General features: G+C 39.5%; 1 protein-coding gene across 8 annotated transcripts in view; it reads right to left on the bottom strand.

Moving 5' to 3' along the window:
* The window catches only part of ATOSA (atos homolog A), a 141,530-nt gene that overhangs the window by 79,873 nt on the left and 34,881 nt on the right, over positions 1-26,776 (bottom strand). For 4 of the 8 annotated variants that reach the window (XR_014312807.1, XM_082734720.1, XM_082734723.1 and 1 more), the window contains exons 1-2: positions 11,088-11,676; positions 10,642-10,758 (exon numbers count right to left, since the gene is read on the bottom strand). Coding sequence is in view for 5 of the 8 variants with exons in the window: in XM_082734720.1 (XP_082590846.1) it covers positions 10,642-10,657 (16 nt within the window). In the remaining 3 variants the exon portion in view is untranslated. Of the gene's footprint in view, positions 1-10,641; positions 10,759-11,087; positions 11,677-11,893; positions 12,072-26,776 lie in introns of those variants that run through there. The other 4 variants (XM_082734722.1, XM_082734726.1, XM_082734718.1 and 1 more) reach the window with 2 other exon arrangements.

Raw genomic sequence — 26,776 nt, 5'->3', positions numbered from 1 at the left:
GCTTCTTTGAGGAGGTGACAGCTAAGCACAAAGTCAAATGAAGGACAGGGTCATGAGACATGTACTCCAGAAGCAGACAGCAAATGTTAATGCCCCATGATGTCGATTTGCTTGTGGTGACTGAAGAAGATGATCAATGTGCCAAGAGTGAAGGGATCTTAGAATACTAAAAAAATGAGGTCAGAGAGGTAATCTGAGGCTTTAGAATGAAAAACATAATTTTTCTCAATTCAAATAAAATTCTTTTCAATAAAAAAAAAATCCTGGAATTTCATAAACACTCATTATTCTCTTAAATCTATTTAGTGCAAAGAATGCTTCTTTTAAAGGTAAATAAAATAAGGAAAAACCTGCAAATATCTTAATTGTCCTATATATGTGACCTAATTTTTTCCCCTAAACACCAATACTTTTACTCACTTCTATCTTTAATGTATTTTTTTTAATATTTTATTTATTTATTTGACAGAGATCACAAGTAGACAGAGAGGCAGGCAGGGAGAGAGAGGGGGAAAGCAGGCTCCCTGCTGAGCAGAGCACCCAACGCGGGACTTGATCCCAGAACCCTGGGACCAGGGCCCGAGCTGAAGCACTGAGCCATCCGGGCGCCCCTACCTTTACATATTCTTAAAGTATAGTCCAAAACCTTCCTAAATGTTGTTCAATATCAGGGTCTAACTCCTTTTCTGTAACAGAAAACAATTTACTTCCTTAAAGGCAACATGCCTAAAGACAATATTGGGACAACTTGGGAAATATGAATACAAACTGTATATCAGATATTAGCATTGTGCCACTGTTTGATTCCTGGAGTATGACAAATGTATTGCAGGTATGTAGGAGAATGTTTTTACTTTTAGGAGGTACATGCAGTGGTGTGATGGTAAATGTCTAACAGCTGGTCTGGAGAGGGGGAAAAAACCTGGTTTACAGCATTACCAATTTCCATGTTGTAAATCACCACTATTGAGTATCAAAAGCAGCTAATTTGATACAGAAATGGGAAGAAATGTACACAATCAGCTTTCTCATCCAGTTCCATGTTGAAGTACTCAGGGTTGAAGTGTCATGTCTACAACTTACTCTCAAGTTGTATAAACGAAAATAAAAATGAAACCCCCTCCTTTGTCTACCTAATTTACCCACCTATCTATTGTGAGATAAAACAAAAGTAGTAAGATGTTCACAATTAACCAATGAAAAGGTATTTAATTGTGTGATTCAACTTTTCTGTGGGTTAAATTTTTAAAAAATTAGATATAAACTAAATTATAGAGCAAGCAATGTAAGAAGTTTAAGGAAGTTCTCCTATAGCTAATCCTTTTGTAAAATGATCAAATCAGAACTTTGTGCATCGATATCCTTTCATTAAGTACACAAAATATGATATGGAGTTTTAACCTAAAGTTATTTTTAAGAACACCATCTCTGATGGGCACTGGGTGTTACATTATAAGTGATAAATCACTAAATTCTATTCCTGAAACCAATTATTATACTCTATGTTAACTAACTGGAATTTACATAAAAATTTGGGGGGAAAAAGCAATTTGCCAATATTATGTGATAAAATTACATATTTTTACTATTATAAATCTAGATAGAAGTAACACACTAGAGGGGCACCTGGGTAGCTCAGTTGATAAGTGTCTGACTCTTAATTCTGGCTCAGGTCATAATCTCTCTCCCTGTGCCCCCACCCCTGCTCATGCTTTTACACTCTCTCAAAAAAAAAAAAAAAAAAAAAGGAAAGAAAGAAGAGAAATATGATACCACTTTACAAAAGAAAACTTCTAATTTTGTAGATGAGAGGATAAGTTTTATAAATGGCCTGATTTCAGATACTGATAACAAATTTTTTTTTTTAAAGATTTTATTTATTTGTCAGAGACAGAGGGAGAGAGAGCGAGCGAGCACAGGCAGACAGAGAGGCAGGCAGAGGCAGAGGGAGAAGCAGGCTCCCTGCCAAGCAAGGAGCCCGATGTGGGACTCGATCCTAGGACCCTGGGATCATGACCTGAGCCGAAGGCAGCTGCTTAACCAATTGAGCCACCCAGGCGTCCCCTGATAACAAATTTTAATTCCATTCAAGAATATGTAAGTTTGGTAAGTAGGAAAATAAAAAAATGGGAACTTCATATTAATTTAGAATGTGAATCCCCAATGATAAATCAGTTGTGCTCCCAAAGGGATAAGTCTTGTGTTTTTTTTTAAAGATTTATATTTATTTTAGAGAGAGAGAGAGCACATAAGTGGGGCAAGAAGTAGAAGGAGAGGAAGATAAGCAGACTCCGACTAAGCACGGAGCCCAAAGTGGGACTCAACACCAGGACCCTGAGATCATGACCTGGGCCAAAATCAAGACTTGGATGCCTGACTGAGTCACCCAAGTGCCCCTCAAAGGGATTTAAGTTTAAGTCCAAATAGTGGTCATACTTGGAGTAAATATTACTTATTAATAGTGTGAATTATGACTAGATTCCCAGGCTAGGCTACCAAAGTTTTTTAACCTACAATGACCATTATTTGCAGCAACATGAAAGAAGTCTGAATTCGAAGTAGAAGGGCCATACTCCAAACACTAAGTCAATCCTAGGTAATGGTCTAAAATGAAGAAAACAGCAACTTGGGGCACCATCTCACCACTTTAATATTTTCAACATCCCTCCAGTGTCCACCTCTGCTTCAATCTCTTTACCCTAATGCTTGCTCTAAATGTTCACTATGGTGTATTATCACCTAGAAAGAGTTGGTGTATTCCAAGGAGTAAGGAGATGGTACATTTAAAAATAGTAAAAATCAGCGACACCTGGGTGGCTCAGTTGGTTAAGCGGCTGCCTTCGGCTCAGGTCATGATCCCGGTGTCCTGGGATCGAGTCCCACATCGGGCTCCTTGCTCCGCAGGGAGCCTGCTTCTCCCTCTGCCACTCTGTCTGCCTGTGCGCTCTCTCTCTCTCTCTCACAAATAAATAAAATCTTAAAAAAAAAATAGTAAAAATCAGGCACAATGTGAACGAATGTTTAGGCTGAGTGTCCCCAAGTAAGATGCAGTTAGCTGCACTTAGGAGCACCTGGCCCTTTGCTCATCTACACAGATGATTATCCCACTGGGTAAACTAGTCAACATACACAGCACTTCATGGCTTATAAAGTTCTTTGACACACCTCACCTGAAACTCAGAAGCAACACTTTGGGCCCAGTACATTCTACAGAAAACAGGTCTGGGGCTGGACCCAAGTCATGGAACTAAGTGATAGAATGGGTCCTGAATTTAAACTCTAAATCCTTTGAGTCTTTTTCCTATTAACCTACCCTACCTCTTGTACTCATAAACCTGAAGTTCTTCAACCAATTTAACCTCTCTCCCTAGAGAAATAGCCAACAGAAACAAATTCTGCATGCTGGGTGGATGGCAGAGAGCTTGCAGCAAACGTTTGTGGGTGGACCATTTGTTAATCCAATGTATACAAACAGGGACCACCTATACCAAAAAGCTTTCACCTACTTCTTTGTTATTTTACAACATGGTATTTTAGTTCAATGAGATTTAATCAATTTTAAATATAACCTTCCTTTAAGTTTATGAGCAAATGTATTTAAAATCTATTTTTTAATTGTGCATAAACTTGTGATACTAGCCTAAAAGTAATAATTCAAACAAATCCCTGAACTGGCAGAATTTAAGCAGGTGTGAGTACAACCATCAGTGATTGCTGACCTCTGCTTCTACTCCTATTTGCTCCACAGATAGAGAAACACTAATCATTCATTCAACAAATTTATGTTAAGTACCTCCCATGCACCTACACTGAATCTACCATATATAAGGGTATCTGCTAGGTGATGGGAATATAGCTGAACAAAAGGCAAGGTTATTGGCCTCAGGGAACTTAAAATCTAGTTGCGGAGACAAACAATAAACATTACAAAATGTATTCAATTCTATGAAGGAAATAATAAGACTGCTGAGACAGGGGCACCTGGGTGGCTCATTTGTTAAGCATCTGCCTTCGGCTCATTTCATGATCCCAGGGTTCTGGGATTGAGCCCCACATCAGGCTCCCTGCTCGGCTGGAAGCCTGCTTCTCCCTCTCCCCTCGCCCTGCTTGTGTTCCTCTCTTGCTGTGTCTCTACCGAATAAATGAATAAAACCTTAAAAAAAAAAAAGACTGCTGAGACAGAACAACAAAGGACATCTAATTTAATAAATATAACAATAGCTAACATTAATTGCACACTTTAGACAGGGTAGTCAGAGAAAGCCTCTATGAAAAATGACATTTAAGACAAGATCAAAAGGAGCCATCCATCTGATGCTTGGAGAGAAAGGCTTTTTAGGTAGAGGGAATATAGTCCATATGTGGCCCTGAATGATAATCAAAAACTTATAAGGTAGCCAATGAGGCTGGGCATGGTGAACAAGGAGAAAAAAAAACAAAAGTTCTTATTACTGGATGAGTATCTTTCATATAAAAAGGAAACTATGAAAAAACTAAACTCAGATTATTGTTAAGTTTCATTAGTATTACACATCGGTTATTGTCTAATATTTTGATTTGGTACTGGCATTGTTACCCCGTCTATCCTGTTTCAGTTTAATACAAAGTCTGATATAATGAAGGAACTATTCTGATTTTTCATCCATTTGAGCAAAGCCAGAATTAACTATTGACCAACTGACTTTGGTTTACATACTGAAAAAGAAGTACTGTTTCCAGAGTCTGCAATTCTGCTTTTTCACTACAAAAAAAAAAAAAAAAAAAAAAATCAATATTAAGTTTGATATTACTAAGTTTGATAGCGTTTTTTTGAATATCCTCAGCCTCAAATTGGAGGAAAACATTCCCATCACAAGATACAAAGTTGAGAAGACAAAAAAGTAAATAAAATTTTCTTCATTTTTTTCTATACTTGCTCACAATGTAGAATGCTCAGGTTCCACAGGTTTTTCACTTTTTGAAAAGGAAATCACCTTTTTAAAATTTATTTATTTTTAAAGATTTTATTTATTTATTTGACAGACAGAGATCACAAGTAGGCAGAGAGGCAGGCTGAAAGAGAGAGAGGAAGAAGCAGGCTCCCTGCCGAGCAGAGAGCCTGATGTGGAACTTGATCCCAGGACCCTGGGATCATGACCTGAGCCGAAGGCAGCGGCTTAACCCACTGAGCCACCCAGGCACCCCGGAAATCACCTTTTAAATCATGCTCCCTATATACACGTTAGCCTCTTAAGTCTGCCTTCCAATTATTTTTTTTCTCATGCTTCAAAGAAATGACAGTGTTCCATACACTGAATCATTTCCTTCTTATTAGCAAAATCATAAAGGGAATGTCTATGTCAAACCCGTTAGTGTCTAATTTCAGAAGTTATACCAAGTCAGCAATTATTTCACAGCTACTGATGTGTCAGGATCAATCAGTGTCAATAACAGTAACTTCTGACTTGAGATCACAGTGTGTATATAAAATATGTACAGTTGAATTAGCCCCTTTTTGTCCTCCCCATCTTTCTCTAAATAACTGACTTCTTAGAGTATGTCTCATAATAACAAAAGCAGTTCATATCTTAATGTTTACTGCGTGCCACCATAGTTCTCAGCACCTTAAATTTATTTATTTATTTTTTAAGATTTTATTTATTTATTTGACAGAGATCACAAGTAGGCAGAGAAGCAGGCAGAGAGAGAGGAGGAAGTAGGCTTCCTGCTGAGCAGAGAGCCCGATGCGGGGCTTGATCCCAGAACCCTGGGATCATGACCTGAGCTGAAGGCAGAGACTTTAACCCACTGAGCCACCCAGGTGCCCCTTAAATATATTTATTTAATCCTGAAAATAACCCAAAGCAAGATACTATTACTTCCCCCACTATAAAGATAAAAAAGGTGAAACAGATAAGTTTTCAAGGTTGCAGATCTATTTTGTGTTTTCCGCAAGCCAGTTTGGTCCCAGTATCTCCTATTTTTACATAACTCATTGCTACCCATCAGCGTGTTAAGAATATATACTGAGCCTGCTTCAAATATGGGTGAACCCTCTTGTTAGCTATGTGACCTTGGGTAACTTGCCAAATCTCTGTGACTCAGTTTCATTCATCTATAAAATGGAGATGACAAAAGCATCTACTTCTTGAGCAACTGCTTAGACTACATGAATTGCACACGTAAACTACTTCGAACAGAGCCTGGCACATAGTATGCACAAGAGTTAGCTGTTATTATTACCAACACCACCTCTACCTGGGAATTTAATGTAAAGCTGTTCTACTTAATTGTGTCAACATTTCTTTTCCTCAGACATCTGTCATTTCTATTGTTTGATTTACACTGGATAACAATGATCTATTTTAAGTAAATAAGCAAGGCAACAAATTCCCTTGCTATTTTGTTCTTAGGTCTTACCAGTTCTTTCCTCCTATTTCAGTTGCCTAGGAAAGAATTGCTTGAGGCTAACAGGGTTGCAGTACACCCTAGGTAACTTCTGAAGCTGCTGTATTACTAAGGCTAAAGCCTAACTAAACTTGTATTATAATAGACAGGAAGAGGGGGAAGTCATAGTTCATTAGGCTGCTTTAACAAAATACTATAAACTAAGTGGCTTATAAACAACAGAAACTTATTTCTCACAGTTCCAGAGGTTGGGAAATCCACAATCAAGCACCAGCCGATTCAGATTCTGATGAGAGCTCAAAGATGACGTCTTTTCACCATAACATCAGATGATGGAAGGGCTTTCTTGAACCACTTTTATAAGGGCACTAATGCCACTCATGAGGTCTCCATCCTCATGACCCAATCACTTCTCAAAGACTCCACCTCCTACAACCATCACTTTGTGGAGTTAGGATTTCAACACATGAATTTGGTAGGGAAGGGGGAAGAGACACAGTATTCCTCTCAGTTTTAACTTCAAAAAACAGCTAATTGTTTGGTATTTAGTTTGTGGAACACGTTTTACACTAATAGTGTTTAAGAATGATAAATGGCCTATAATATGCATTCACATTTGAATTGAAACAGTACGTTTAAATTATTAATTTATTGATGATTTATTAGATTTTACAGGTCTTAGTCTTTTGTAATTGTTGATATGCTCACACAATATTCTTAGAACTGTCTGGTGAAAAACTGTTTCTAACCAAATCATAAAGCATAAGTTAGATTTATTCCCATTATACACAGAACCCAAGGATCTCAAAGATTAGGTAATTAGATGAAGATTACCTCGCTAACAGGTAATGGAACAAGGATACAAACACAGGTCTGATGTGCTAATGATAACATCAAAGACTCATCATTGGCTGCATTGCCCAAGTAATGTTATGTAACTACTTAGAAATTTAAAAAAAAAACTTTTTTAGGGAAGCCTGGGTGGCTCATTCAGTTAAATATCCAACTCTTGATTTTAGCTCTCATCATGATCTCAGGGTTGTGAGATCCAGCCCCAAGTGGGGCTTGGTACTGTACATGGAACCTGTTTAATATTCTCTCTCGCTCTCTCCCTCTGCCCCTCCCCGCCAGAATTTTTTTTTTTTTAACCTCAGACTATGGTAAAATACCATTAACTACTGTAAAATGTAGCTATTATCCTACAGTAACATCTTAGTTATCTGAAAGTACAGTAGGCGCTCTCCTAAGTGATTTTTGCTTAATCAATTAGCATGATCCACCAATGCTTTCCATAGCCTCCATAAAGCAAACTGGAAGACAATAGGGGATAGGGTGCTTTCCAGTTGTCCGCACATTTCCATTTCTACTAATTGAGTTGTATGCTTAACTAGAACCTGGTGTTTGTCCTCAAAAGTTGTTTATGCCACCCTATTTATAATAATTTACTTAAATATTATATAAACCCATGAAATGAGTGCAAAAAATTATTTCTGTGAAAACTGTGAACGCTTTGGAAAGAACATATCTGATGAACATATATTCCTTCTTCCTCCAAAACAATTTCCTGTTGACTTCTGTGTACACAGGACACATAGAAGATTCTATGAAACATTAATAAATAATTTTAAAATGTTTTTAAATGTAAAAGATACTGTCCTCAGATTGCTCTGCAAAGTATTACTATATTTTTAAGAAATCAAAACTAGAAATCTCAGGGGAAGGTTTGTGGGGGGGACTAGAAGTCTTAGGTGTATATTACTGGTGTGATTTTTACAAAAAAGATCAGATTAACTCTGAGAAACAGATCCCCTTTTACCCTCCAAAAGAAGCTTGAGCATAGATAAATAGATGGGTGAAATAATTAAAGCTGTTATTTTTATGGATCCTCACTTAAACCGACTTTTTTTAACTAGTCAACCAACTACTTATTTAGAAACTCTCTAAAGCGCAGCTGTATCCCGCTAAGCAAATATCTGTCTCTCCCTACACCAGAATTCATATACTTTACTCAGATTCTGAAAGAAATCTCAAGGGTTCTCCTATTTACTCTTATTTTATAGAGAACTCAGTGTTAAGTGTGGTTACTGAGTTCTCTAGCCCAGAGACTAAAAGCAGTGAAATTAAAAGGAGGGAAAAATAAACATTTTAACAACAAAGACTGAAAATTTAAAAATCAGATCTTACCCAAAAAACCCCAAAAAACAACAAAACAAAACAAAACAAAACAAAAAAACCAGACTGAAGTAATTTTAGCTAGAGGTAAAACTAAACAAAACAAAACACCTCATAAATTTAAATCTATTGGGCATTTCTAGCCCTATTTTAGATGTCTGACAACATATCATGATTTCAATTGAAAATCCATTTTTTGGCATTTAAAAAATAAAGTTTTAATTATATAGAAAAATTCACATAGCTTCTTAGACACCAATGTAGGAAAAAAATAAGTATTACTGTCATCTAGCTAGGTATTGCCCATCATTGTGCCTTTCCAACTGCAGACCAAGAAATCAACTCAGTGAGTTGTAAAAGCAAATTCTAAAAATAGAAAGTAGAAAAAAAAAAAAAATAGAAAAAAAAAAAAATAGAAAGTAGAACAGAAAATACAAGACCACACTCACATAGTGAAGGTAACTATGCTTTATGAAAAGCTTCTCTCTGTTTATCTATACTATTTTGCAAAATAAAAGATATTACTTTAAAAGATATTACTTTATGGGGCTAAAGATCCATAGCATTATTATGAAATACAGTCTCAATATTAAAATTACAATTCTTTACACCATAATGCTAAAGAAAGCTATAATTTTAAAGAGAAAAAGTCACTTATTTGAGTCTTAATAAATGTATTTATTTTTCCTATTAATCAGTATGTACATGTGTGCATGTATATACATATGTGTACTATATAGTATACATATATATGTATATGCATATATACATATTATATACCATTGTGTGTGTGTGTATGTATAATATTGTGTTTGGTACTAGTTTGGGCTAAAATAGAGATATGTGCAAATATTATTTTTTAAGCTGTTTACAATCTTAAAGCAAACTTTAACAACAACCAAAAATCCAATAGTAACTTTGGTTTTATTTGCTTGTTTATTCTGACATGCAATTACTGATCTTTTTTCCAAAAGTCACCAATGTAATCTAAAAGTCTCACCTTGGCATTCTACACAAGCAACCTCCTTAGTAACAACACACTTGATAGTATTTCATGCATACATAGCCAATTTTAAGAAAGAGCCAAACACTTAAAACTAATTTAAACCACTAACTTAAGTATGGCTTTCTCCACTTCTTTCTAGTGTTTTAAAAGACACTGTTACCAAAGACATATTTTTAACTAGAATAGAAAATCTGTCTTTTAATGCACTTTGAAAAACATATGGAAATAATTACCAGTTTATTACGTATCTTTTTAAAAATGATCATTTAATTCATAGGAAGATAAATTAACATCTCTAATCGTAAAGCCTCAACTCTTTGTCATTTAGTCCAGCTTCCTACCAAATACAATAATCCTCTTCCAATAATGTTACTTGGACTCAAACCCCCATACAACTGAAAAGACTTCACTCCTAACTACTACTATATAATCTTCTCAACTTGGTCCCTATCCTTAATCAAAAGAAGATTGATAAATTAGTTTTTAATTCCTTTGAAGTCCTTGAAAAACAGAATATACATTATTCTCATAAATCCAGAAAATACAGGTTTAGTAAGGAAATGACCCATTTACTTACACAGATATTTAAATAAGGCCATGGAGTACTTTGCAAAGTTTGCTGAAAGCACAAAAATCAGCTAATAGAAACAATAATCACAATAAAATCTGTCAACTCAACCTTAAATTTCCTCAATTTTTCAAATTCAAATTCTCAAGGTGAAAAAGTTTGTAAACTTTAAAGTTCAAGTTAGATTGACTTTACTAAAAATGAGTAATGTAAATGTAAAATGATGCCAACTACTGTGGCAACAGATAGACATGCTGTTCCTGATAATCTCATTTTGATTTACACTAGAGTATCTCTTGAAACTACTACTTTACACTTTTGAAGAATATAACCTCCCGTCCTGACCCTAACTTTCCCTCCACATCCCTTTTCTATCTCACCAGCTGGAACCTGTAACAGAAACAAGTAGTCCTATGCAATACATAAAGAATTGATCCTGCCACAAAATAGGTTAAGACTTATAAAATGGGGCACAGAAAAAAAAAATCTACTAAAGTAAGTCATTTACCTCGGTCTGGCTTCATTTTCACATCCAATTTCCACCCAAGGTGCCGTGAAATACACTTGTGGGTTCCTTCAACAGGCTTGTCGCTGATTCTGTGGCTACTGCCCCGTTTTCAAAATGCTAAAAGGGACCAAAATAAAATTAATCTAGTCCTGCTCCGACACCCGGACCTTGCAAGAAACCTACTCTTAACAGGCCTCTTCCTGGCACTAACTGCGGTGACAGCACCATCGGCTGCTCTGAAAAAAGCCAAACTCTGTGCACCGCCTCCCCCATCTCCTCGGGCCCCAGCACCCCTCTCCCCCGCCCGTGTGCTCTCCAGGCCAAAGTGTCCTTCCTTGACACTGCGTCTCTGAACCAAAGAAAGATCTATTTATAACCTGGAGGTACAGGCAAGGGGAGGGGTAAAAAAAAAAAAAAAAAGGTTCAAGCAACACAAGCTAACTAACCCCTTTGAAAAAAAAAACGCCGCTGGAACAGTGGCACCTCCGCAGTGGCTGGGAAGAAATCCTCGGTCCCGGTGCCTGGGCGCAGCAAAGTCTTCAAGACCCCCTTAGCGCCTCCCCCGGAGCTCCGCCCGCCCCGCAGGGCCTCACCTGTGTAATTACCCTCTGGCTAGCCTTCCTGTGGCCACCACGGCCAAGTTTACACAATAAAAGGGTCAGAAAGAAACGCGAGTCATCTCCTCACGCCCAACCCCCAGCCCCAAACGAACTCTACTGGGCTGTCCCGGGTCGCCCCGGCCAAGCCCCCGGCCCTAAGAGGCCCGGCCTGAGGTCGGCCCCAAGAGGGGTGTTTACAGCTGGGCGCTCGCCCCTGCTCCGCGCAGCCTGCCCCGAGCGGGCCCCTTCCGTCCCCACACGGCCCCGGATTTCCTTCAGTCCCGCCGCACCGAGCGCAGCGCCGGCCCCACTCCCCGCCGGAGAGTTGTTTTCATGGCTCCCTCCGCGGACCTCTGCTGACTAACTCGCTCTCCTCTCCCGTCCCAAACCCTCCTCCTGCTGGCACTTCTTTCCGCCGCTCGCCCAGCGGCTCACATCACACTCCCACCTCAGACCCCAGGCTCCGAGAGGCGCAGGGCCGGCGAAAGCCGAGTGTGGCGCGCAGCGGCCCCCCGGGATGCGTCAGAGGACCATGGGGGCCCGAGAGCACAAGCCCGACGCGGCTCCCCGGCGCCCCTGTGGCCATCCACCCCCGCCTCAGACGCCGCCTCGCTCCGCTCCCAGCGCTCAGCCCGTCCCTGCCCGACGCGCACCCGAGCCCCGCGGCCCCCGGGCTTCGCCCGCCCGTCGCCCCGGCCGGCCCGCTCGCCCCGCGCCTCTGCCAGCTCCTCGCCCGCCCGCTGTCTCTAGCTCTGGCGCCCCAGCTCCCGAGCCCCCTCGCTCGCCCAGTTCTTTCTCTGCTGTTTGCCCTGTCAAAACACTGCCCGGGTCACGTGTCCCAACAACAGCCAACCCACCGCTCGTCACTTCCTCCCCGGCGGCCTCCGCGGTGAGCGCCCGGTTGTTATGGTAACACGCCGCACGCCCCGGGGCAGCAGCCCGGGGCCTGGGTTTCGGTGCAGGTGCCCAGCGGCGGCACCGGCGCGCGGGGGGTGGGAGGGGGGGATGGCAGCTGAGAGGGCCGGGCAGAGGCCGGCAGGCTGGAGGGGCTCCGGGCGCTGCGATGGTGCCTCGGGCCCTGCCCGCGCTGAGAGCCAGCTGTGGCGCGTCTGGTACCAGGAATCGGAGCTGCGCTATTAGAGCGCAGGGTAACTGGGGAGATGGCATCCAGGGCCTGCCCCAGACGAGAAGGATAATTATAGTTTCCTCCTCCACCACTTGGGATGTTGGCTCTGGGTTGTGACCGAGCCCGAGTGGATTGCAGCACATGGTGGAAGCCGGGTCTAATGTGGCAGGGACAACAGAGTGGGCAGCCATGCGCGTCAAGGAGCCAGGAGTTTAAGAACAAGAAGCCCCTCTCACCCTAGATTTCCCCCAAATCACTGGACATTTTAGTAGAATTCAGAACCCAAGCTCCTGAGATACTCGCTGTGCTAAAAATAACTTTTATAACATCTAAAACACTGACTCATGGCAGGAGGACACTTTTGACACCGTGTTATTGTTGAGGAGCTGTAATTTTGCTGTCCTATAACAATGTGACATGATGACATTTCATGTTGTGATGTCGTGTCATCACTTAAACACAAACAGATGACAAGGATCTGCTGTAATTAAAAAAAGCAGTCTTAACAAGGGCTGAAGCTATTATCTACTCAGTTTATAGACACAGTACATAGGTTGTGAGCTTCAAACAGAGACAAATAGAAGTCCAAAATTTTCAATGCTCTTTGGTTTCATCTGAAAAAGTGTTTTTTTTAGAAATAATTTTGCATATGAGAATCAAAACAGGAAAATGTTAGGGTAGGTCTGAAAGTGACTTATGTTTGTCTTTGTACTCTTCTGTAGTTTGCAAAGCCTTACAGTATTACTTTTACATCAGAAAAAATTTTTGTAAAGTACAAGATTGGAAATTGCATTTTTGTTGTCTCTATCAAATATATGAAATTTCAATTATGAAAAATACTAATTTTCCAGAGGTTTTGAAATGTACAGTAAAATTACATTGACAACTGCCGTGATTAGGACTATACCGAACCCAAACAGGGCAAAACATGCAGGAAGGTAACATTTCATTTTCAAGAAAATGTTCTGGTATCATGAAGATGAGACTTCTGACAAATGGCAACAGTTCCATAATCTATGTAATTGCTACAAATGTCAACTCCCCATGGATCTGACTTTGATATCATTGAATACTATATTATGTAGTTTCCTTTATGAAATTTTATTTGTTCTACAATCACTTCTCAATTAACCTTGGTAAAGGGAGACAGAAAGAACACTTCCAGATAATCCAAAATCCTAAATTTAGCACAACAGCTGGGACCAGATAACAGCTATTGTAAAAGGCTTAGTGGGTGAACAGATCTCGGAGCTAGATCTCTGTGATTTAGTTCCTCTTCCTCTGCCTAACTTGCAGAAAGTATAAAGACCAGAAAAATGTTGAGAGCAGAAGCTGAGAATATTGGATAATATGGAACACAAATTAAAGAATAATAATTTTTAAATAATTAAGCTTTAACAGCACATGGATAAATGATGTCTGAACATTTGTTAGACTAATGTGAAGCTTTTTATTAGAATCTTAAATCTGTTTAATAATTGGAGATCATTATGGCAAAATAAAGTACTTAAAAGAGGTATTTTTTACCCATTCATTATTCTAATTGTTTCATTCACTTAGCACACACTTACTGAGCACTCACTATTTGCTAAGCACACACTAATTTCACAATACAAAGTGAGGAGAAACAGGGTCAGTTCTCTTATAAAGCTTGAAGTCCTGACTAGTAAAGTTGCATAGCTTCGGTCAAGTCACTTTCTATAGCCTTCTTTCACCTATAAAAATAAAGTATTTTGAATCTCACCAAACATAATTTTTTACCTTTCTAATTCTAAAACAATTCTATAATTGCATAAAACATATCTAGAGTGGGTTGAAAATAAGGACCTTCCCACAATGGCAATTCGTAAGTGTTGGTGATAAATGTGTTTGCACTTTGGGGCACCCAAGCAAAACAAACATCACTGGTTGCTACTTGGTGAAGGGTTAAGGGTCAGTGAAGCAAGGAAGTCAAAATAGCTGACAGGAGCCTTACCCTTTTTCCATCTGATTTGCTATTTTGCATTCCCTTAGTGTTCCAAAGACTTATAATTCACTTCAAAAAAGATTCATCTTCAGCAAGGACATAATCCCCTCAACTTTAACTTTTTTTTTTTCAACTCTTGTTGAAATAGGCAGTATATAACAAAACTGTATTTAATGGAGGTCTCTAAGTTCTTAACTGGCTGAGGTGTTGAGGATAACTGGCTTGCACACTTTATTAACACAAGACTGTTACTGTTACCAAGGTCATGGAACCAGGCCAGCCTACCAGAGTTAGCTCCACCCAAGTAGAGATGGGTGCCCTTTTCTTCTGTCTCTAGCACCAAAGGACCCGGCACAGAGCAGGAGTTCAATACATCTCAAACTTTATATTGACCAATGAAGTTTTCTTGTACATGTCCTAAACTGTACCTCTAATACTGACTGGCATTTTCTCCCTAGTGAGTTAAAGCTGGAGAGCTGGGAAATCAGTGGGTGGCACAAACTTCATATGTAAAGGATACGTTTTCACTGTCCTTGTGGTATTCTCTCATAATAGTAGGAATGTGTTGTGTGAAGTGTGCCCCCCAAAATATTATGTTCAAGTCCTAATTCCTGTACTTGTGAATGTGACCTTATTTGGAAATAGGGTATCTGCAGATATAATAAAAATGAAGTCATACTGGATGGAGGTGGGCCCTAAATCCGACTACTAGCTTCCTTACAAAGAGAAAGCTATCTGAAGACAGAGGAGACACAGGGAAGATGGCCATGAGAGACTGGAATGAGGCAGCTGCAAGCCAAAAGAATGGGAGCCACCCGATTCTAGTAAGAGGCAAGGAAGGATTCCCCCCCGCCCCCAGAAACGTCATGGGGAGCATGGCCCTGCCAGTACCTTGATTCCCCCCTTTTCACTTTCAGAACCGCGAGAGAATACATTTCATTTGTTTTTTTTTTTTTTTTAAGATTTTATTTATTTGACAGACAGAAATCACAAGTAGGCAGAGAGGCAGGCAGAGAGAGAGGAGGAAACAGGCTCCCTGCTGAGCAGAGAGCCCGATGCGGGACTCGATCCCAGGACCCTGAGATCATGACCTGAGCCGAAGGCAGCGGCTTAACCCACTGAGCCACCTAGGCGCCCACATTTCATTTGTTTTAAGCCACTCGAGTTTGTTGTATTTTATTACTGTAGCCTTTGGAAACTAATCTAGAACTCTAGCAAAGAAAATTGACATAATTTTTTCTTGGCCTCTAAGTTGTATTGCTGATATTGCAAGTGTTCTAAAGTTCCAGGCTCTGAATGATCACCTAAACATGGATATCTTAATTCTGTAAAAACTACATACAGTAAGTCAATGGCAAATGTGAAGGAAATCGCTGAAGTATCACAAAAGAACAACTTTGTGACCTACAGCTAAAGGATGATCATGAGTAAGTGGCTGAGAATCATCGCATGAAAATACGCTATTTTAAATATGGTGATTGGTAAATCTGTTTCATCATAAAGTTTTGGGGAAATAAAGAATAGTAGAATTACAATGTGTCGATAATGCTAGTCTTGCATAGAGAGTAAAAAAACAAACCAAAAATTATTTGTGTACTTTTAGTTCTTGAAACAAGAGGAGAGGCAAGCTATCTTTTCCAAAGCTAACCTGTTTCCAGTGGTTCATTAAATTCATTGCAGTTCACTTGTTTCTAAGGGAGAAAGATTGTGGAGTTGTTGCTAAGGTTCTGTTTACCAGAAACAGTCCTCCACCTTCCCTTAAATTGGTTGGCTGTTTTTTCTTTCCTTCCTTCCTTCCTTCTTTCTTTCTTTCTTTCTTTCTTTCTTTCTTTTCTTTCTTTTCTTTTCTTTTCTTTTCTTTTCTTTTCTTTTCTTTTCTTTTCTTTTCTTTTCTTTTCTTTTCTTTTTTCCCCTCCCGAGGCTCCTCTTTGTCTACCTTCTACAACCACAAGTATAAGGAAATGAAAAGTGATTCTTCTGGTTCCTGTCTGCAGAAGTGACTACAGTACTTAGAAATACAAAAGCCTCTAAACTACAATCCATGGAAACAATCAGATTTACTGAGTTGCTAGAAGTCTCTGAGTCATCAAGATTTAAGATCTTTTCAAAAGTTAATTGCTCATTTTTGTGATAGTAACTGTGCTCAGCACTTCACATATATTATACACTTGATCCTGATACCACCTTCTTATCTTGTGGATTAGGAAATTGAGGCTTAGAAGGATAACTTTCCCAAGGCTACAGTTAATAACTGGAAGGAGTCTTCCTTGATGGCCTCATTTAATGTCTGTAATATCATGAAATAGATTAAACTATTCCAAAATTTTCAAGAGGGGAAAACAAGGCTCAGAAACATTGAAAATGGTTGTACATTTTAGAATGTAAATTGGTTTAGATAGACTTGGGCTCAATGCTTTGAGATACAAGTTCCAAATAGAGTGGTTCTGGCTGTTTTATTACATATAAACTCCAGGGATGCGTGGGTGTCTCAATTGGTTAAGGGTCTGCCCTTGACTCAGGTCATGATCCCAGGTCCTGGGGTCTTAGCATTGAGGCCCAACATTGGGCTCCTTCCTCAGTGGGGAGCCTGCTTCTCCCTCTGCCTGCCACTCCCCTGCTTGTGTGTGCTTGCATGTGTGCTCTGACAAATCTTAAAAAAAAGTTTTTTAAAATAAATAAACTCCAAAGAGCAAATAGCCACACAAAACAGTAACTAACATTTCTTGAACACTTAGGTGGTAAGCACTATTCTGAATGCTTTATTGGGATTAGTTTGTTTAATCCTCATAACATCTCTGTGAAATATTATACCTATTTTATAATCAAATAACATGCCCAAGGTCAAGTAATTAGGTCAAGGTCAAAAAATGTCCAACCAGGATCCACACTCAAGAAGCATGACTTTGGAGTGTAAATTCTTAATCACTACCTCTTATTGGTCCCATTTAGTTTGGTTTTCCACCCAAACCCTGTATTTTCCTGCCGCTGGGCTTTTGTCATGTCTGTCGCCCAGCATGGATACCTCCCCAATCCTACACCTTTCTTGACTTTCAGGGCCCAAGGTCTTACCTCACCATGTGTTCTAGAGCCACACTCACCAGTCTTTTCTCTGAACACATATATATGGCCTTCAAATCACATATCCATTTTATCTTTTTACGGGGCAGAGATGAACTGTGACCTCAACTTCCTTTGTAGTTCATGAGGGGCACCAGACTTGGCACAAAGACTTAATTATTGAAGAAGACCTCAAACTACCACTGTTCTCCAGAATGGCTCCAGCGAATCAGTAGTCATTAGTCACATGTGACCACTGAGTGCTTGAAATGTGCCTAGTCAAAGTGAGAAACTGAATTTTTAATTTTAACTAATTTAAACTTAATGAAGGACTCTGGTTTCATTTTTAGAAAATGAAGCATGGGAGCGCCTGGGTGGCCCAGTGGGTTAAAGCCTCTGCCTTCTGCTCGGGTCGTGATCCTGGGGCCCTGGGATCAAGCCCCACATCAGGCTCTCTCTGCTCGGCAGGGAGCCTGCTTCCTCCTCTCTCTCCCTGCCTGTCTCTCTGACTAGTTGCAGTCTCTATCAAATAAATAAATAAAATCTTAAAAAAAAAAAAAAAAAAGTATGTTCGGAACAACTTGGGTATGTTGTTGGTATGTGAATCTACTTTTTCCAACTGCAAATTTCAGGAAATCTAAATATAGACCAATTATTTCTAATGAAAATATAGCACCCAAATTGAAATGTGCTATAAAGTATAACACATATGCCAGATTTCAAAGACAGTAATAAATATAACCATCTCTACTAATACTTTTAAAGTACTGATTACATATTGAAATGATATTTTAGATATGATCATATTTAGATATTTTAATTTTTAAAAATACACTGGGTAATGTAGAGTTACATATGTAGCTCACATAATTTTTTTAAAATATTTTATTTATTTGACAGAGATCACAAGTAGGTAGAGAGGCAGGCAGAGAGAGAGTGGGGGGGAAGCAGGTTCCCTGCTGAGCAGAGAGCCCGATGCGGGGCTTGATCCCAGGACCCTGAGATCATGACCTGAGCCGAAGGCAGAGGCTTAACCCATTGAGCCACCCAGGTGCCCCATCACATAATATTTCTATTAGGACTGCTTTTGGATTTGGTGGCTTGGCAACAACAACACAAAAGACATTTGAAAATCGGTTGTTCTCCTCAACCAAGTGAAGCCTTTGAACGGTTAAATTTTGAGATAAGGGAACCTGCCACTTGCTCTTGTCCTAGCAAAAGTTCCATGCATCCTAATGGGACTAGAGTCTACCACAACATGGTGAGAGCACCTTAAATTTGGTGAGCATAGCAGTGTAGCACTCTTCAAAACACATGTTTGATTCGGTAGTTTTCACAGCAGTTACTTTCCTTATGCCTGTTAGAGGATCACATAGGGAACTAACTGCCTTATCCCAAACAATGTAAGCTATTCTGAGAAGTAGTGATGGGTGAATTCACTAAACAGTTAAATTCTCCATGAGGGGGCAGAGCCATTAGGTCTATTATAAATCAAATTACCGAACCTTTACATCTCAAACTATATTAGTTCATTCCATTATTTTTAGATTTGAGAGAGACAGAGTGTGTGGGTGGACAGAGGGAGAAACTCTTCAAGACTCCCTACTGAGTGCAGAGCCAGACAGGGGGCTCCATCCCACCACCTTGAGATCATGCCCCCTAGCCAAAACCAGGAGTCAGCTGCCCAACTGACTAAGCCACCCAGGTGCCCCACAGTCCATTGCAGTCTAAGAAGAATTCTACCATATTGCTTTTCATGGTTAAAAAATGAAGCGGGGGCACGCACCTGGGTGGCTCAGTCCAATAGAGTCCGCTTTCAGCTTGGGTCATGATCCCAGGGTTCTGGTTTAGAGTCCGGTATTGGGATCCCTGGTCAGTGGGCAGTCTGCTTCTCCCCTTCCCCCTCCCCCCTGCTCATGATCTTGGTCTCACAATCTAAAAAAAAAAAAAAAAAGAAAAAAGAAAGAAAGAAAGAAAGAATGGACCCATACTATTTAACTTGAAAAGTAGATGTATCTTGGAACACTGAAAAAACAAAATAAATTTTAAAAAGAAAGGAAAGTAGATGTAAACAACAGTAATCTCCATTTTAAAACGTGCATAGTAAACCAAATGATCAGATACTTCAGGGAAAAAATTTGGAAGTGGAGTTTTATCCTCTAAAAAACTTTGTAAGAAAAATCTTTTCTTAGTTTGTATCATCACCTTAGGTTTTAAAGCACAAAAGTTTTGTGCTTTACATTACACAAAAATAATGCAGAAAACCCCAGCTCCTTTTTATAAATGGGAAAATACAAAATTGAAACTAAATTCTTCACATAAACGGGATAGAGCATGATCTGTTTTTTTTTTTTTTTTTAAGATTTTATTCACCTATTTGACAGAGAAAGAGAGATCACAGCAGGCAGAGAGGCAGGCAGAGAGAGATGGGGAAGCAGGGTCCAGGACCCTGAGATCATGACCTGAGCTGAAGGCAGAGGTTTAACCCGCTGAGCCACCCAGGCGCCCCATCTGTTATATATTTTTAATAAACCAAGCGTCTGCTGCTTCTATCAGAACCCAAAAGCTCAGTTCAGCATAAAGAGAATTCTACTAGTTTTCTTTTCCTTTTACAAGCATAAAAAGAATTCTAGTAGTAGTTCTTTTATTGGCCTGTTGCGTGTATCTCAATAATTTCATACTGCCATGCTTCAGAGAGAAAGGAACACTAGCAGCCTCTCTACTCTAAATTGCCCAGACAAAGCTCTATACTTGCAACTGGCTGTATTTGGTCTTTATTTCCAAAATGTCATTTCTGTCTAATGTAAGTTTAACTCAAGCCAACATTCATTCAGCTTTGTATGCCAAATACTTTGCTGAGCCCGAGAGAGACCAAGGCCAGAAAAACTAGTACTTTATCCTCAAAAAACTTTATTAATTTTAAAAGGAGATAGCCATATGAATAAATAACAACTTCATTTTATAACAGGAAAAAAAAGTTCATGCAGAAGGAAAACAGCCCAGAAAGGGAGAAAAAAAATCACTTCTTTCTAGGAGAAGGGGTTGCTCAAGAAGGAAAGGTGAACATATCAGCTATGTTTTGGAGGATGAAGAGGAGCTCACTGGACAGGCAAAATGGGGTGCAATGGAGATGGAGAAGTTGTTCCTATCACGTGAAACAGCTTGTCACTGAAGCATGACAGAATATACTCTGTTCAAGACGCTATATTAGAAAGTCACATTTAAGGAAGTTAGATGCAAATGATGTAGAGCATTAGAAAAAGGCCACCCTCCTCCCCCTCAGTTCTTTGTCCCCCACTGCAACCCCATATCCCTACCTTTCCCATATAACTGCAGTCTTTCTCAGTAATAGGTCTGAGTAAAATTTTGCCTGGTTCAGCATCTGGTTCAGTCACGTGCCTTGCTTTGAGGAACAGAATAAGGCTAAATTGACAGTTCTGAGCTAGACCTTAAGAGGTTTGGCCTCCTGTGTTAACATGAAAAACCACTTGCTGGGGCTGACATGCTGGTCTCCAGAAGATGAGAGACAAGTGGAATGAACTCTAACCACCTTTCTTGACCTTTCTTGATCAACCCAGTCTTGATTAGCAGAACCACCACAGCCAAACCCACATGTCCTGCTTATAAATTGTTATTTTAAGTCAGCAAGTTTTGGAATCCTTTGTTACGTCACATTACTGCACCAATAGCAAACAAATACTGCTATAGCAGTGAATTTGGATTTTATCAGGAGGATGACAGAAAACTAGAAAGAATTTTAATAAATAATTTTTTTTCAGAAACAACTGGCTTTAGCAACAAAGCAGAGTATGGAGATGGAAACAGGATGGTGGGAGAGGTGGTGGGAAAAAAAAACCTATTTCAACAGGCCAACCCCAAGAGTATGCAGACCTGAACTAAGGCAATGGCAGTGGGGATGGAGCAGAGAAGATAGACTAGAGAGAGGTTTAGGAGGCAGAATTGTTAGAATTTGGGTGGTGATTGGCCATAGGCAAAAAGAGAAGGCAACATTTTTGCCTCCACCATTCTACCTTAACCTGGCTTGGAATAGTTGGTAGAACACCATGTACTAGCAGGAAACTCAAAAGAAAGATCAGATTGGCCCTGAGGGTGGGATTAAGGGTAGAAAATGGGAGTATTTGGTTTTAGACACAGTAAGTTTGAAAAACCTGTAAATATCTAGACAAACATTCAGAACGTTACAGGAAGATTCTGCTCTGGAGCTTGGGGATGAAACCTTATTTAGATCTAGATTACTCTGAAAATGTCAGCAGACAAATGGGGGCTGCTGCATGGGAGTAGAGGAAGATGTCAGGGGATACAAGAAGGAACCATACTCAGCAATGGCACTCAGCAACGTTGCCTGTTGCAGAGAAGTCAAAAACGTACGTAAGGACTGAGAAATATTCTTCTGATTTGGCAATCATGTCACCCATAAGAGAAGAAACAATTTCAAAACTCTTCACAAATGGACAGAGGTAGCCTGGGCAGGTGAACTAACTGTGTATTCAGAAAATATCCCAATAATCGGGAAATTCACAGTGCGATTGCTTGGAATCTGATCACTACTTTGTACCAGGTCAGTGTAGCATAATTCTGAGAATAGTTGAAGACCTATTTTGGGAATTCAACACTATTTGTACCAAATCCCAGAAAGGCCGTTATCAACGGTCTCATGAAGTATACCAGCAAAATCCAACATGCAGAGATCTGACCAAAATTGTTTTTCTGAGAGTAATATACTTCCAGAATGTTTTGATTTACAGGAATGTCACATATGAAAAACAAACAAAAAATAAAAAAAATAAAACAGAACTAAAACCCTCCCGAGCTCTTATCTAGAAGTACCCATGTATTGAATTTCTCTTCAGTGTGCTCAATACATGACATTTTCTTCTCAATGAATTATGGTTTCTTCATCAGGGTGTATGGTTTGATTTTAGGAACTATGACTGGGATTGATGGTTTGTCTAGCACATGAAATCCATACAGCAAACATGTGGCAACATGAATATAAAATAAAACCAGTATGGCTGTTTGGATGGTTAGATATTGATACAAGACAGACCCTGGTTATTGCTTTTAATAGTAAGGCAGTACAGGGCCATGCAAGATGACTCAGGGTACCTGTCTCTTTTGTCACCCTCTTTTTTGTTTTTTTCCATGTAATCTTACTCCTCAGGCCACAGCTGATTGAATCCAGGATCAATACATGACCTGAAGGCAATCCTCTAGAACTCAGCCCAGAAGGAACACACCATATTGGTTAGTGATTAGCTAATCATACTCTTTATGATGGTGATTGAAGAAGGGTAGTGAGCGATGTGTTTTACACACACAGAGTCACAGCTGGAAAAGACACACAGGCCTCCCTATCCGTGAGCAATGGAAAAATGAGTAACAGATACCCAATTCTGAACAAGTGTTATGTGCTCTTAAGTCAAGAACTTCAAGTAGGCTGCTGGAGGTGTTGCCAGTCCCCAGTCACGGGAATGTTGGTCCATTTTTCTGTGAAGACTCTTTTGAGGCTTTTCTGAGATTCTTTGTTGTTACTTTCCATGGTACCATGAATTATTCCAATAAACCTCTGTAACAAAGGCAACCTGAACATCTCTGAGAGTTGAAACTTGGAAGCATCTAACACAATTTTCTATTACTCTCAAATCCTGAGTGAAAATGTTGAGATGCATTAATGAATTAGACGCCCTACAGATGTCAATTCATTTTTCAATCAACAATATGGACTGATTACCTGCTATATGCCGGACGTGTATTAGCATTAGGAATTCAGGAGTGAGTAAGTGTAACATACCTGCTGCCTGCAAGGTGTTATGGTCTAACCTGAAATACTTATACCGCTTGGGTCTTAATATGTACTATAGGGACAAACCTACACTCAGTAGGTCTCAGAAGCTTGTGATCTACAGTTTTACATATTCAAGGTTTTCCAAATATACTGCATTGATAAGGGTATGGCATGTGTTCACCCTCTAATCTAGGGACACCTACATTTATATTAGAATAAGTTCAGTTCAGAGCTTTCTAAGATACTATATGTGGGAAAAAAGCAAATGAGAGAAAACAGAGTTAACGGAACTATAAACTATTAAGTAGAACATGGCCGCTGAGTAGAGCCAGAAGTGTAGTAACAAGATGAGGCTTGCAGAAGTCAACAGAAATGAATAAAGTGATGACATTTATATGCGAGCATTTTGCACCAGTGGTGATGTGTCACCTACAAATGAAACTGAGTCCTGACGTAAAAAGGCCATTTTTCTTCGTCCTCAGTAAAAGATAACCTGAAAATTAATGGCCTGGATTGCCCAAGATAACAAGGCTGAAAATAAAGATATAGGTAATTCATTAAGCCAGATTGAAGAAAAATGGAGAAGATGGAATCTAGTGCTTGGTGAAATTGAAATGTCAAGGAACTGACATTGATGCATCCTGCTGTTAACTCAGTAGTCAAAGCAAAAAATTTTAATGCTGTATTTCTTAAATTGACTAAAATTAAGAGTGAATGTATTTCTAGTGAAGATAAAATGGTCCAGTGAGAATAGAGTTGTTTCGGGAACACTGTTAAATTCTTCAAAGTTTCTCAGACTCCCTAGCTATTGTTTTACTTGGAGCATCAAGGGACTAATGGTCTTGTTTATTATAGTCTACCATTCAAATGTTTTTCAGGCTTTCCTTCCAAGATTCCCAAATCCCTAAGCACCCAAACTTCTAATTGCTGTATGAGAGAGTCTGATTGCTACAGTACTGCTATGGAAATGATCTCTTGCTGTCTTCAGTTCAATATGTTGCAGTTTAAATGTTTGCAGCTCTTTAAGCAACATTAGACATTAGAAAGGGGACCAAACTATAGCTAGAAGAGATAATTTAATTACCACAAAATTTTATTTATGTGATTTTACACAAATTTGAAAATATGAAATGGATAATCTTTTGGAAAATATAAACCATAAAATGGAGTCAAGAACGGATAGAGAGCCAGACTAAACTAATCATCTTTAAAAAAAAAACAAAACTAATCATCTTCTAAGAAACAGAATGGCAACTCCCAAAGAGATACCAGGCCCAAAAGACTCCAGAGGTTTACATGAGAATTCTACCAAACCATCAGAGGACTTCTTTGTTACACAAACTACCCAGAGCAAAACAAAACAAAACAAAACAAAAACTGAAAAGATAAGAATAAAAACCTTCCCATTTCATTCTGAGACCAACATAATCCTGATAACAAACCCAAATGGGAAATACTGCCCCCACCAAAAAGACCCAGAATAACATTTATGAACTTAGATGCAAAAATCCCCAATCCAGCCCCGCCGCGCGTCGGGACCGGGGTCCGGTGCGGAGAGCCCCTCGTCCCGGGAAATGGGGCGCGGCCGGAAAGGGGGCCGCCCCCTCACCCGTCACGCAACGCACGTTCGTGGGGAACCTGGAGCTAAACCCTTCCTAGACGACCTGCTTCTGGGTCGGGGTTTCGTACGTAGCAGAGCAGCTCCCTCGCTGCGATCTATTGAAAGTCAGCCCTCGACACTTAGAATAAAAAAAAAAAAAAAAAAAAATCCCCAATCCATACAGTATTAGCACGAATATGGTAGTAAAGTAAAGGAATATTCCATCATGACTAAGAGAGTTTATTGTGGGAATACCGAACTGCTCCAACATTATGAAGTCTATGAATACAAATCAGGAGACCCGCCATTTAAAGGAAATAGAAACCAAATTATCATCTTAGGCTGAAAAGTACACTTGACAAAATCTAATAACATTCCTATTAAAATGCCTTTAAAAGCTAAGAAGAGAGGAAATCTTCCTTATAGAGGATTTAACACAACCTTACAGAAGGCATCATACCTAATAGTGAAACATTCAAAGCAAGAATTCCCTTGAACATTAAAAACAAAAAACAAAAACAAAAAACAAAAACAAAAAAACAACCTAATTTCCACCTGTACTATTTGCTATTTGAAGTTTTAGTCAACACACTCAAAAAGGAAAAGAAACAGAAGATATAAGTAAATAGAAGGATTGAGACAGGGGCACCTGGGTGGCTCAGTTGTTAAGCGTCTGCCTTTGGCTCAGGTCATGATCTCAAGGTCGTGGGATCCAGCCCCGCATTGGGCTTCCTCCTCTGCGGGAAGCCTACTTCTCCCTTTCTCTCTCTCTCTATTAAATAAATAAATAAAATCTTTAAAAAAAAAAAAAAAAAAAGGGAAGGATTGAGACAAAACTATTTTGGAGGATGGGGCACCTGGGTGGCTTAGCTGGTTGAGCATCTAACTCTTGGTTTCAGCTCAGGTCATGATCTCAGGGTCAGGAGATCATCAAGCCTCAAGGCCATGCTCAGGGTAGAGTCTGCTTGAGATTCTCTACCCCCTTTCCTTGCCCTTTCCCTCCTCCTGCTCATATGGGTGCTCTCTCTCAAATAAATAAATAAATAAAATCTCTATTTAAACACAATTATTTCAGAGGTGATGGTTAAACTACACCTAATGAGGAAATTCAATATATGATTAATATTTGAAAATTAATAGCTTCTAATACTCCAACAACCAGGTAGAAAATGTTAGGGAGAACGATCCATTCACAATAGCAATAAAACCATCATGGAGGACAAGGGATGTTAGAGAGGAGAAGGGAATTGGGGTAAATTGGAAGGGGAGGTGAATCATGAGATACTATGGACTCTGAAAAACAATCTGAGGGGTTTGAAGTGGCGGGGGGTGGGAGGTTGGGGTACCCGGTGGTGGGAATTATAGAGGGCACGGATTGCATGGAGCACTGGGTGTGGTGAAAAAATAATGAATACTGTTTTGCTGAAAATAAATAAAATAAATGTAAAAAAAAACCCACTATCATCTTGCTTACAAATGAATCCAATGAAAAATGTTAAAGACTTATTAAAAAAAAAAAAAAAAAAAAAAGGACATAAAAGAAGACAAATAGCTAGAGATAAACCGTGTTCCTGGATAGGAAAACCCAAAGTTTTGAAGAAAATTTTTTTGAATCTACAAATTCAATGTATCCTCAATCGAAATTACAAAAATGTTTTAAGTGGAATTTGACAAGCTGATCACAGAGGTTTACATGAAACACTAGAACTATACTTAACACAGTGAGATGCTTACACTTCTTAGTGTAGCATGAGAAAATACCAACTAATGAATCACATCTTTAAGCCTTGCTTTTCATGCTCACATAGAAAAAGATAACTCTAGGGCGCTGAGGTGGCTCAGTCGTTGAGCATCTATCTGCCTTTGGCTCAGGTCATGATCCTCCTGGGATTGAGCCCCACACTGGGCTCCCTGCTCTGTGGGAAGCCTGCCTCTTCCTCTCCCACTCCCCGTCTGTGTTCTCTCTCTTGTTGTGTCTCTC

The sequence above is a fragment of the Mustela nivalis genome (assembly GCF_964662115.1).
Source record: "Mustela nivalis genome assembly, chromosome: 6".
In the NCBI taxonomy this organism is placed as follows: domain Eukaryota; kingdom Metazoa; phylum Chordata; class Mammalia; order Carnivora; family Mustelidae; genus Mustela; species Mustela nivalis.
Note: the sequence above shows the minus strand (reverse complement) of the source record. Positions and strands in the feature narration are given on the sequence as shown.